The following is a 14377-nucleotide window of genomic DNA, read 5'->3' on the forward strand; positions in this document are numbered from 1 at the left end:
TATAGCATGCTATCGGCAGTTAAGCCAAGGGCCGTTTTTTACTCAAATGGCTAGTTTTGTCACAATAAAAGCAAACTCCATATGGAGGTGCTTTGATTCCCATCATCCTGTTATGAAATAGATTGTTGCTGCCAGGAACAGGTATGTCTCACTGTCATGAAAAGCCCCATGTTAACAAAACATTTTAAATGCCATTTTCTCTAGGTCTTTGAAGCATTTGAAGCCTGTTTTTCAATCTAAAATATATCTTTGCATGATTTTAAACACGTATCTAACATAACTAAAAGTCTGAGAGTTGTAGATGACTAACTATTAAGTTGCATTTCTTAATTATCCTTAACAGTTTTTAATAGTAGCTTTCAAGGACTAAAACTTTATGTTGCATTTTAAATGAACTTTTATAGATACAACACCTTAAACAAGAGTAGAAACATATATGTAGTGTAACAAAAATAACCTTAAATTTATATCACTATACAAAAATCCATACTGTTGTAAATATTTGAGATGAATACTTGTCTTTTTATCCTATATGCCTATATCCCAACTTAATGATGCTAAATATCCGTAACCCACGAAATGATCAAAAAACATCCCCACCAACTTTTGGGCAACATACTCGCTAGATGGCTTCCACTTGTCTGAAGGTGATGACATCTTTAGGGGACCCTGAGGAAATTGAGATAATGATCAAGTACTTGGAATACCAGTTGTAAAATTTGCTATCTAACCTCAGAACCATTCCTAGTCAAAAGAATCGGTATATCCATTACCTGTCAGGTTGAAAGAGATATTAAAGAAAGAGTAGGCGGAATCAAGGAGAAGCCATGTAGCTGCTGCTGGAGACAGGTGTGCCAGAACCTTGCTGGTAACCTACAGCCATGTGGTAATACATAATTTAATAGAAATGGGTTAATTTAAGATATAAGAGCTAGCCAGAAATATGCCTAAGCTACTGGCCAAACAGTATTGCAAATAATATAGTTTCTGTGTGATTATTTTGAGTCATAGCAGCTAGGAACAAATGAACAGTTTCCAACTACATGGGCTAAATTTTATTTTTTAATTTACTTGTTAGATTTGTATGACAGAAATGTAATAGCTACATAAAATGGTCTGAATTTCCCTCTTTCTGCAAAAACTCATGTAAAATTTATGTTATTTCTTCCTTGAGTGTAGTTACTCTATGAAATCATCTGAGTCTTTAGTTTGCTCTGTGACAATATTTTTTATTTATGAATATAATATCTGTACTAATTGTGGATCCTTTTTTAAAATTTGATTTTCTATACTTTGTTGTCTCAACTTTGATCAGTTATAATTTGCATTGTCTGGCCCATCATGTCAATTATTATATTTATTGCATAAAATGGTTCTTAGTGTTTCCATATTATCCTTTTAATGTGTTACGGTTTGAATTGATGGCATTCCTCACTAAACACTCTGTTCTAGCCATCACACCTCCTGCCTTACATTGATTATCCTGTTCCATTCCATCCAGTTCTAAATTAGATGCATTTGAAGTTTTTGTCCATTCAGAAGTGACTACTGGTTTCTAGTCACCCATTTCCCTGAGGAGAGTCTCTTGCTCATAGTCAGTCCAGAAGCATTCAGCATCTTGTGACTCACAGACGCACAAACATAAATTCTGTGAGGTACACTGCAGCTGTGTAGCTGTCCTCTGCTCAGTGAGGGAGGGGTGCCAGCCTGATGGCTTCACACAACATGAGCGCTCCTTATGTCATACTCTAGGAATTTCTGAATCTTCCTTGATCATGTATTCATGCTCTAATGTGTTCATGCTGCAGATTCCTCCAGTATTTATGATATTTGATAATAAATTCATGTGTGACAATAATATATTCTGGGACTGATGATCGTTGGTGAATGTTGAGTGAGTGGATGTTTTCCTCTTTTCTACTACATGAACTCTAGGTTCTGAAAAAGCAGAACATACTATTCTCGTTTTAACTAATCAGTCTAAGAGAAAACTCTAAATGTTTTTACCAAAGAAGAAAGATGTTTATGATATGAACAAGGGCTACATACACACAGATAAATCTATGAGTAGTGTATGTTCTCTTAACATTGTTTTGAAAAATACCTTTAATAATAACGGTTACATTGATTTATTAACAATTATGAATTTCTATTAAAACAGCAATATTTTATTTAGGTTTCTTCATTTTTCTTTTTGAGAGCTTGATTCAAACTTGATTATCCTAATACCAGACAATATTTCAAAGAATAATTTAAAAATCAAATGGAATGAGACCAAGGAGAGGGTTCATTTGGTAAAGAACTTGCAACACAAGCATGAGGACCTGAGATGGATTCCTGGTACCCATTAAAACAAAGCAGGAATAGTGGCCTAGGCCTAGAAACTTAGTACTGGGGAGGCAGAGACAGGAGGATCAATTGCGGAAACTGGCTGAGAGCTAGAGTAGCTGAATTGGTGAGTTTCTGTCCCAGATTATAAGGTGGTGAATAACTGAGAACTATATCTGATGCTGTGCTCTGGCCTTCACATGCATGCACACACAAATTTGTGCATGCTTGCATATACACACACAAATATACACAAACACACCTGATCACGTGCACATTAAATAAAGTACCACACAACAATGACTGAATGCTGTACCTGGAGGAGAAAGACACCTGGTCCTTTGTCTACTGGACAGGATCTCCGCACACCAGAGCATATGTTTTTCCCATCCTGAGGTTGCTAGTCTTGGCTGTTAATTGTTTCGCAAGCCTGATGTGTCCTTTACCAAATCTGCAAGTGTTCTTACCTTGGTCTCAGTGCCAACTAGTCATATATATCCTAGTTACTAATCCTAACTACCTGTCTTTGCAGATCTCAGCTAAGTCCTACCTACATAAATCTTCCAAATACCTCCTCTTACTAACTCAGTCTTCCTGCCTGCCACTCTGCCCCTGTTGGCTGTCTTATCATGGGACATCTGTTCATGTATTGCTCATGTTTCTGTATGATCTCCCTTATCCTTGCTTGTTTGCTGAGATCACCTCTACTGCTACCTTTGGCTAACGAGATCTTTGCTGGTTACATGAAATAATTATGACAGAAAAATAATTCCCCATATTTTTTATCCAACTGAAATTAAGGGAAAATTTTAATGAATCCACAAATAGATACCTTCCTTTCCAAGGTTACTTATCTGTTTTATAGACATTAGGGAAACTCAGAAGTTGAGACAAGGAACATTTTTGAGAGCTGTCTAGCACACAGAAGAGAGAAAACCATGGGCCCTTTGCTGTGCAGCCAGGTTTCAGCAGACTGTGAGGGTTGCAGGTTTATTGCAGTGCCCAGAGATTTACACATGTAATTCACTGACAAATAACGCAGAGAATGCATTGCTAAGATATGAAAGGGAAGGTTGACACTATAGCGACGGCTGCCATGGACACCCTGGCCATGAGTCCACCCTCAGGGAAAACAGCAGGGACTTCAGAAAGAAACGAAGTCATAGCTTTCCAAAGAAAGAAACGGTGCAGTCCTGGTGGATACGGAGCTCCTCTTGTTATTTCCTCATCTGCCCTCAGCAAGATGCTCACTTCTGCTTACCCTGTGTTCTCCCATGGGGAAAGAGTCGTTCCGGACATGGGTATTCTCGATGTCATTAGAATCTTCCTCTTTCTCCTCTGCAGAAAACCATTTCTGAGTGCATGTTTAAGGATAGCTTTCTATAGAGTGTGGTAATATTTGCTCTCAGAAGGAATACCTTCTACACCGAGTCCTGCAACCCTTGCTTCAGAGTGTTTTTTTACAGTACTTGCTCTGTTTAAATTTAATAGTTAGACTTGTAACACTTACAATCTTACAATCCAAAAATGTCACTACCAGGCCTTGTGTGTGTGTGTGTGTGTATGAGAGAGAGAGAGAGAGAGAGAGGGGGAGGGGGGGGGGGGGGGGGGGGGGGGGGGGGGGGGGGGGGGGGGGGGAGAGAGAGAGAGAGAGAGAGAGAGAGAGAGAGAGAGAGAAGGTGGTTATTGTGAAATAGAGAAAGCCCTTCACATTCAATCCTAGTAGTGGATTTTACTGTGACATCAATGATTGTTTTATCGTCATGAACATTATTTGGCCACACAGTGCTGAATCCCTTACATGAACAGCTGTGTCCTCAGTGTCCTCATCTCTAAAGTGGAAATAACGCTTCCAAGACAGACAGTGATGCTGTGAGCAGATAGATAACATGGATGCTTTTCTCACCACCGGAAGCTAAGCAGTGCTGACTTCAGTTTAGCCCTAGACTTGATATCTCCCCAGCCTTTGAATTCTGCTTCTTTTTTTTATTATATGGAAACCAACAGCTTAATCACTGTGAAAGTCTCTACGGAGTTTTACCACCTGCAGACAAGAAACACTGTCCTCTCATTAGTGGTTTCTAGCTGAATACACTGCTAAAATGCCACCTGGAAAAGAGTGAGAATTCTGTCCATGTTAAGGACAAATACCACATGAAATGCAAAAGCCACTTATAGTCTCCCCTGACAGCTCGCCTCTACTTTGAAAATGTAGACTACTTTAAAGTTAACAAGAAAAAAACCTTCCTAAATGCTTAAGGTTGATAGAAAAAATTCAGAGATTTTTACTGTGAGGAATATGTAAAAACAATAGCATAAGTATGGCATATTTTGTAGCTGTATAAGATCTTATTTTACAAAAGCCAATAACCTGAATTAATAATCCAATTTTCATCTATATTTCTGGAATAAAAGGATGTTTGCTGTATTTTCTACCATGTAAACTAAAATCCACCAAGAAATTCCAACAGTGTACTTATTTCAGTGATCCCTATTCTTCCGGCTCTGTTTTTCCTCTGTGTAAACATGTCTACGTACTAGATTTCTTTTTAAATCTGCATGTCCTCTCTGGCCATACTGAAGACGCGCTTTACTGTACTGTTTCATTAAACTGCTGTGTTATCAGGTAATTGTTTAAACATAATGCCATAGCACTATCAAAAGGAAAGGTGAACTAATGGCATTTGCAAATGTCAGGGATTATCTTAACACTTTTATTATAGTTTATAAAAAGTAGGTTCAGGGCATTTCATGGCAATTATTTCTACAGAAATTGGTTATTTAAATAAATTGCTAATTATCTGAAGATGACAGTATTGAAAAATGCTACTAATGAGTTGTTTAATAAGTGTAGCTTGTGGTGGCCACCTACAGGTGAAAAATAGAACATACAGACGGGGCCCGGTAGCTGCTAGGCTTTCTCTTCTGGGAAGAGAGGCAAAGACCTTGAGCCCCTCACACTAAGGGTTCCACACCAGGAGTTTCCAAAATACTCACTGGTGATTGCTTCTGTTTCAAGTCAGGTTTCACTTGTCTTCTGTAATTTCTATTGTTGTTCTCCGATATAATTATCACCGGTTTTAGCTACTGTGATGCTACAATGTAGCATCCCAACTGAGACGCTTCTCAGGTGAAAGAGAATGCTATTCATAATTACATCAGACAATTACGAATCGGCATAGGTATAATAAACAGGTACTCTCCTGGGAAAACTAGGCCATATGGTCACTCTCCTAGCAATTATGAACTGCGCTAGCTCTAATTTAATTCCTATCCAACAATTAATTCATTGTTAATATTCTTGGTTTATCATACCCGGGTAATACATCTTTATTAACTATAAAAATTAACTCATACTCTGTAACTTAATTTACATTTGGACACCTAAAATGAAGAAGAAATATAACAGGGTGCTTAATAACTAATAGAGGGAAATTCAGGTGCACATGCATTCAAATATTGAATCTACTCTTTCTGAGGCATTGATCTTGGGCAAGTGCTATTTATTCTCCTTCACTGTCATTTTTGTATATCTCTATAAACAGAGGCAAAAATACCCACCTCACAGTGATGTTATCAAGACAATATATACAAAGTTCAAAGAAAATTGCCAACTAGGAAGTGCTCAAAGCAGCAGCACTGTATTCTGCCTACTTACTGCAAAAAGTCAACATGAATAACAGTTCTTTCATTTCTAAGTCGACCTAATCACCAGTGTCTGTCTGGATTCTGCAGAGCATGTAAAATTGCTATTAAAGCTGCCATGTCTAATAGGTGCACAGCATCCTCAAGGTTTGAGTTGGGAGACTTTAATGTTTTCCTTAGTACAAAAGTCTTTCTATTCCGTCTTTCCAGTTTCATCATCATAGATAGTCAAGAGATAGGCAAGTCAAAACACAGCTGAGTTCATCCACAGCTGGTTCAAATAAGAATAGAAGAAGTAGAAACAATCGCATATGCTGAGCCATGGGCCTTGAAGCCAGTGCCGAAATCAGCCACAAAACACATAAATCTTTCTTCTTAGCTACCTTTAATTTTTAAAAGTTTTTTTTTAATTTTTTTGAAAATCATTCACATTCACAGTGTATATTTATCATCTCTGCCCTCCACTCCTTCCCCACAACTCACTCTGAGGCCCCCAGCACATCTTTCCCCAAACTTCGTGGCTCTTTTTATAACCCAATGAATCTAATTTGTGCTGTCCATACGTGCACAGGCATGAGTCGTTCACTGGAACATGGGCAATGCACCAATGGTCACCTTACCCCATGCTCCCTCCATTGGGGGAGGCTGCTTGTTCATTTCCTGGCTGCCCAGACTCCCGAAACAATCACACAGAAATATTTATTAATTTCAATATTGTTTGACCAATAGCTTAAGTGTATTTCTGGCTAACTCATATCTTCAATTAATCCATTTCTATTCATCTTTGCATCACCAGGTTCCAGCATCTGTCTTACCAAGCTACTACATGGTGATTCACCGACTCTGCCAACTCTGTCTCTGTCTACATCTCTGTTCGGATTTCCCCACCTAGCTTTACTCTGTTAAGCCAGTGGCAGAAAGCAGCTTTATTCATTAACCAATAAAAGCAGCACATAGACGGAAAGACTTCCCACACCACCCCCTCCCCCAAAGAAAAATAAATCTTCTTCAGTAGCTGTCAACTTGCAATAGATTCTCAACTGGAGCCCCGAGTGTTAGGATGCTTTTTCTTCCATGCTGGGATATTTACCTAGCTTTATCTTGTGCAGGTCTTTTGCAAGTAACTACAGCTGCTTTGTGCTCCTGTGTATAGCAGCCATGATATATCCAGAGGCCAGCATTTCCTTATCCTGCAAGCCTTATGCTCTTTCCATCCCTTCTCCCATGACATTCCCTGAGCCTCAGAGATGGAGATTGATACAGATGACAATGGTTGAGCACATTGTCTCTCATAGTGTAGAGGGACAGGGAAGGGAGCATCTGTTCCACTCAGTTTCAAACTCCCTAAAATCATACTTAAAATAGTTGAATGAAGAACCAAGTATGCTATTCTGAATATGCAGATAATAGACACATTGACCATCCCACACATTAAAATTTACTAGCATGGGTTTTAATAATATCTATTATTACAAAGAAAACACAGACTTTATAAATATGGTCATTTTGTTTCTTGGCAGGAGTAGACTGTAAATATCTCCTTATCCAAGTGATAAAATAATAAAGGTTCAGTAGCAAAGACTGAAAATTCCCTTGCAACCCCGTCTGTATTAAGCTCATCCTATTTTATGTGAAACGATTTCAGCAGTTTAAAACCCAACATCCAACCCACATGAACGCGTCTTGTGCAGAAACTTAGGTAATAATGGAGTAAGAACTTGTTTTCTGCTGCTGCTAGTGCTTAATTACCCTTGCATATTTCAGAGTGTTGCATGTTACTCTGAAAGGTTTTTTAAACATGGGTGAATTTACTAAGTAGCACAATGTCTCATAAGCATTTAATGGGTTTTTACTGTTTTTTTTCTAAAAACAAAAGTGAGACAAAGGATGGAAGGAAAAAAGGAAGGAAGAAAGGGCAAAAAAGAAAGAAAGAAGAAAAGGTAAGGCAAGGAAAGGAAAAGGACTAAAATGCTTTGGGGACCATTTTTGCATATGTAACTATACCTATATACTAATGTGATAAACTTCTTAAAACGGAACATGTGGGTGGAAAGGCATAAGTGTGTGTGTGTATTTGTATTACAAGTTAATTTAAGCACAAAAATTCACATTTAAGTAGGGCACATGAGATAAATATTCATAATTTTGTGGGTTATGAACTGGCATGGATTCGTCAAGGGTTCCCAATCAATCCCATTAATATTAAGTCATTGTCCTTATATTTTCATAAATCTACCTCAGGACCCAGCTTAATGTTTTTTTTTATGCTGAATTTTCTTTGGCATCGGCAATAATATTCACTTCTAGAAACTAAATCAGGCGCTCTGCTTTCCATGAAAGGTATCACTTAAGGCCCATTCACTTGCTCTAATATTTTTGGTACCAGTGTCCTTGTTTCCAAACAGGGAAAACTTATGTTTAAGGAAGTTAAGGAGCTTGTTCAAAGTCATAATTCTATTAAAAATCAAGCTCAGGCCAATGATTTCTTGGTTTGAGATCAGCACTGCCCTCAGTATTCCACAGCCCTATTTCTCTTATTCTTCAAGACGACATAAAGATGTCATTCTTCGGTCTCTGTACTCTTAATGCCCAGTCATCATGGGGGCATGGGTACCTTCATATCACAAATATCTGCCTTTCAGTCCAAGTCCATCCCTTCTTAAACTGGCTTCAGACATGATATTAAGCATAAGCTTCCGTTTTCATGACATAGTCATAAGGGTAAAGTTTACAGGATACTGACCTGTGGAATTTGCTAGAATGAATGAATGCTCCAGCCTTTTCCACTCCTGGAAGCTGATAGTCTCAGAAACAAAGGGGTCTGGTCTTTTCGTGGGTGAACATTATTAATTTTCTTGCTTCAAATAAAATCCCTGGAATCTCTTAGGTAGAGTTGTTGAACATTAATTGACTATGGGCATGTTGAATATTCTTAAGATGCAGATAAACATAGCAACAAAGATGTTAAAGCTTCAAAACTATATTTTAATATCAACAAAATCAAAACATTTTAATAAGAAAACATTTGACTTTGTGAAAAAAAACTAAAATAGCTTCAACAATTTTGTGTGGTTTTAATATTCTTCATCTCTCTCCTTTGATTTCATATCTGCATATAACCCTCAATTCTTCTAGTGCATCAGTTTCTGGTTGAATTATGTTCATTTTCTCAAATGATCTTAATCCATGTGTAAAGATGTATTTTAAATAGTTACACTGCACATATTTATCAGTATATTAGCTTCATTAACATTTTAAACTTGTTTTCATGAAGCATAAATTTGCTGCTTCTTGATTTAAAGTGTATTTTATAAAAATCAATCTTTCAACCCTTAAATCTTTGAAATTCCCGATTTGTTCATATTTTTTTTTCCTTCTGGGTGTTGTTATAACAATTAGATAGTCTAAATTCAATTTCAAATACATTTGTTATCCACTTAATTCATTCTATTTTAATTAATATAAGCAAATTAAAGCTGCATTTTTCTTTTATATATGCAGTGAGTACAACCCGGCTTCTGTTTTATTGCCAGGTTGAGCTATTATCAGGGAGTTTATGTGGACTTAGTTCTATCAATTAATTGTGTAATCATAGCTATCCTAGGAGTCAAATGATGAGGGGAAAAACAAACAGAATTAAACTCAATTATTCAAAATTCCAGTTATCCAAAATTAGCATACATTCCACACTATCTTGCCCATTAAAAAAAATCCCTTTTCCCCTTCCATGATTCAGTCATGCGAAGTAAATCTCTCCTCCCTTTTCACCAGAAACCCTTTACTTCTAACATCATTAAAAATCCTTTTATATTGGGTTAGTGCCTGGGTCTTTTTTGTATAAAAGAATTTTTAGTGTACTGATGTTGCACTCTGAGGTTTATACATTTAGAGGCAAAGTAATCTGATCAATATTATGAGACTGGTCAATGACAACTGTTAGAAAGAAGAAAAGGTGAGGACATGTCTGGTCCTCTCAGGATATCAGAGAGTATAAAGGTCTATCCAAATAGGTGTCATGCTTTTATCTTTTGGTAAGAATCAGTTTTATTGCATCACAAAATGCAGGACAGCAACGTAGAAGACAACATAAAAGTGAACTAAGCAAATGCCCTCTCCGGACTCAGTGGTCCTTCAGAGACACACAGGTCAAATTCTCAACCTCAGTGTTTACGGTATGCCTTGAACTACACTAAATCCACCCAGAGAAAAATTCCATGACATTATTGCAATTTTCCTTGTTTCATTCATGCCAACATTGAAGTTCAACGTGATGAAGGAATCTTTACAACACCACACAGGCTGTAAGTAGCATAGTGAGTGTTTAAACCTCAATAGTTGGCACCAATGCCTGACTGTTGTTGTTACAAATGGTAATTAATCCTCACTTTGATTTCTTCATAAAATTCATATTAATAAAATATATGGCATCAATAAATCATGATATTGTTTTCTGCTGCCCAAAATGTCTGCCGGATCTTATGTACTCTGAAACAATCTAATAAAATAAAAATGGCTGCTATTTTGAGTATCATGAATATACAAATTGGATTTAAATTAGAAAAAAGACATACATGTTTGAAAATATTTTGTGAACAGGTCGATGAATAAAAGAACATTGAGAAAGAAGTCTAAGTCATAATGTATTCTTACATGGATCCAAAGTATAGTACCACAGTAAATAGTGTTATTCTGTTTAAGATGGTATCTGAAGAAAACTGATATTCTTTTCAAAAGAAATCACTTTTATTAACATAATTCATAATCTTTCAGTAATAAAAATCTTTTTCTAAGACATAGTCAATCTGGAAATGTTCTGTAATATTTATCAATGATCTGTAACTTCAACACATGAACTTGCATTTAATTTATAACTACATGAAGGTTTTTGTATATTTATTAGCATATTTATTATATAGAAAGTTTAGTCTAGCCCATCAATGACTCCAGGAGGCCACTTTTGTGCAAACCGGAATTCTCGGTCAAATGTTGCAAAACAAAGATCTGTTTCAGCTCTTCCTTTCCTCCCTCCAACCCTCCTTCCCCATTTTCTCCTTCTCTCCCTCCATCTCTGTCTTTGAGCCTTCAGTCTGTTTCAAGATGCAGAGACTTAGAAAGACTTGAACTTTGTTGGAGAATTCCACACAACTGAAATAGAAATGGCTTGACGTAAGTGGATTTTCCATCAGGTTCCTCTGGCCACTCTATGTAGATGCCAGCTTAATTTATATTATGTTTTATCTATTAGTTGATTTAGGTAGATAGGAATTCAATTTCTTGACTGAAACCTCGTCATTTTCCACAAGGATGGAACCTGTCTTCACATCTCTCAGGCTATCAAACTAACTTCGTCTTCCCTACTTTTTGTTCTAAAAGCAATAACCAACATAATGGCAATATTTTAGAAGTCACTATCTCAGCAGTTGGGGTTCTGGAAGTTTCTGCCCATTTTAACTGACATGTATGCAGTTCTGTTTAATACAGATACATGTACATTGTTCACAGTGAGTTTTAGTTTTGACTGGAATCTATTATCTCTTTACTTTTCCCGTCTTGAAACTAGAGAAATTTTTATCTTCCAGTTTAGCATGATCACTTCCTATATGTACCTCTAGTGTTCTTTCTTATAATGTCCTAGTGGGTAAACTCTACTTTATAGAAATTATTTTCAATAAAAATACTGAGAACAGGTAGGTTATATGTCCTATTGAATCAGTTATTTTTAGTCAAATGGAGTTTACAATAATATAAATAAAAGCTGACTTATTTCTTGCCCAACAACAGGAAGATCTATATCTTTACCTTTGGTTCACATTTTCACAGAGAATATAATTCCTCTTAATTAAAAAAAAGCAGGAAAAGATACCTTTATTAGTTCGAAAGGTTTCCATGGTCATTATGCACATTAGAAAAGTTTTAGAAACGGAAGAAAAACATGAAGTAGAAAATGTCATATTGACCTAATTGAACGTCTTCAAATGCCAATGAGAATTTGCTGGCGTTTTTAACACCCATGTAATAATGTTGCCCTTTAAATGTAACTGGTTAAATTTTCAAAGCTGTGTCTTGGGATTTTGCCATTTGATGTCCATTAGTATCAATTGGAATATGCTGACAAACCCCTGTATACCACTTTGAAATTTTACCTCTTAGAGTTAATGATAATCTTCTAACCGTGAAGTGAGAAATAAATTATTTATCTGCTTAGTTCAAGTTTCCTATAGTCTCTTGGGTATACTAAATAAGGGAAGGAAATATTTCTTTATTAATTCAAAGTAATACATATATCAAGAACCCACTGACTCAGTATTATTGAACAGTCTGTTATGCAGTTAGCTCTGTCTATCTGAATATATATATTACAGATTTTCTTTTAACTATATGCATTGTTAGATTTGTTTTTATTATACCTACATCATATAGTACTGAATACAATAGTTTACCTGTTATATTGTCCTATTTTGGTTAAAATATTAAGACAAAAAGGAATCATTGATAAATATTTTGGCACAGAATAAAACCTGATATCTAATTCCTCTTTTGTTTAGCATAATACACTGTATTCTAAAAACCTGTTGTGGAATTCTGAAGTGTCAGGTTCGAACAATCTCTAGGAAGCTTTTAGGTAACAGAGACAGAAGTAGGAATTTCCATACACATCTTAATGATAACAAGAAAGCATACCTTATGAACAAATTTAGTTTAATATGAAATTGATATGAACACCCTAAGCAGAAAACCACTTCTTCGTAAAAGAATGTATCCTAAAGACAAGTTTTCAGTTCACAACAAAATTGAAAGAAAGGTATAAAGATTCCTCATGTCCCAGCACCCCCCACATTTGTCCTCAGGACCCTTCACCTGAGTGCTATAACTCCTGAAATTGGGAATCTTACACCAGGGTGGCATTATTGCTCAGGGCCCACAGTTTATACTAGAGGTCACCCTCGGGGCTTCATGGTCTATGGATTTGAATTAATATGTAACAACATGCACCTGCTATTAAAGAACCTATCATGAGTTTCACTCTCCTAAGATTCTTCTCGTTCTGCCTTCTCCTTCCTTCCCCGACCCCCGTCTCTCCAAACACTGACCTTTTCACTGTCTCCATGGATTTTCCTTTCCTACCTACTGTTGTCATCGCCGTATAGCGTGTTCAGACCAAAAGTCACCTGTTGCAAGGACATTCTATGAACTTCCTGGAAGTAATAGCCACCCCCACCACACACACAAGAAGTTGATGTAGCCCAGATTGATGGCTCGGCTTGAGTTGGTAGATACAATAATAAGACCCTGAGCCAGGTGCATGTTTGTCTTGTTTAGTGGACGCTGGTTTCAGACAAGTCCAATCATTTCATAATTAGAACTTCCTTTAATTCAGAAAATGCTTTGAATGCATCATTAACTTGAGAGATCACCGAGAATATCAGATTATATTCCTCAATTACAAAAATACAAATTCTCTCTAGTATATAGATGAGACTCCAAAGTAGCTTTAGTACAATACATTCATGTTTAAAATCATCGCAGCATGTTCTGTCTGTTATACAGTTTTTAGATCGGTTAGGGCAGGGACTAATATAATAGCAATGCTTGACTAATTAGGATATGTTTATATGTATATACATATATCCATATATGTGGATATATGGGTATGAAGACATGTGTATTCAAATTATAGGTGTCAAGTTAATTCTATTTAACTTAATTTGAATTTTCTAGCAGGGAAAATTATACCAGGCTTACGGAAAACCTTCAAACTGTGCAAAATATATATGCAAAGCTATATAGAATCTGCATGTTCTTCAGAGCTTGGTTTTATAGCCTCTATATTCACACCAGCTTCCTTGAACTTGTGAAAAAGTAGCAGAGTTATATGACTATTCATATAGTTGTACATGATTGTTCTCTTTTTCAAAGCTTTCTGTTCCCTGACATTTTATTAAACAGATGTTTGACTACCCCAAATAATCTTACTTACACATTACTGTGTACCAAGCCATAATTTGTATATATTTTATACAAGAGTTCTAGGCTTGTCATATCTACCTTGTAATTTGTCTAGATTTGATAATAGCATCAACATCCTTAAATCCACATTCACTGAAAAGTTAGAACACTTTGAAACAGATAAAGAAATAGGAAAATTGTCTAGTAAAATGCTGACTTTGCTTAGCAGTATATAGATGGCAATGTGTTCAAAGTCTGACCACCAAGCTTCCTTGCCTTCTGCAGGAACTGCCATCAGACCTATTGCTTTGAGAGCTGTGACTGCCATTGCCCGTGCTTTGCCTGGGTTTCCTATTTTGGCCACAGGTGGAATTGACTCAGCAGAAAGTGGACTTCAGTTTCTTCATAGTGGTGCTTCAGTTCTCCAGGTAGGGTTTATGTTTTTCTTTTTTCATTT

The 14377-nt window shown here is 36.5% G+C and overlaps 1 protein-coding gene across 1 annotated transcript in view; it reads left to right on the forward strand.

Annotated features, from left to right (window-relative positions):
• The window catches only part of Dpyd (dihydropyrimidine dehydrogenase), a 752991-nt gene that overhangs the window by 596565 nt on the left and 142049 nt on the right, over positions 1-14377 (forward strand). Inside the window, exon 19 of the mRNA XM_050160025.1 lies at positions 14206-14348. Within this exon, the coding sequence (XP_050015982.1) occupies positions 14206-14348 (143 nt within the window). The remainder of the gene's footprint in view (positions 1-14205; positions 14349-14377) is intronic.

Source organism: Alexandromys fortis, unplaced genomic scaffold (genome assembly GCF_014885135.2).
Source record: "Alexandromys fortis isolate MF-2015 unplaced genomic scaffold, M_Fortis_MF-2015_v1.1 scaffold_19, whole genome shotgun sequence".
Classification (NCBI taxonomy): Eukaryota; Metazoa; Chordata; class Mammalia; order Rodentia; family Cricetidae; genus Alexandromys; species Alexandromys fortis.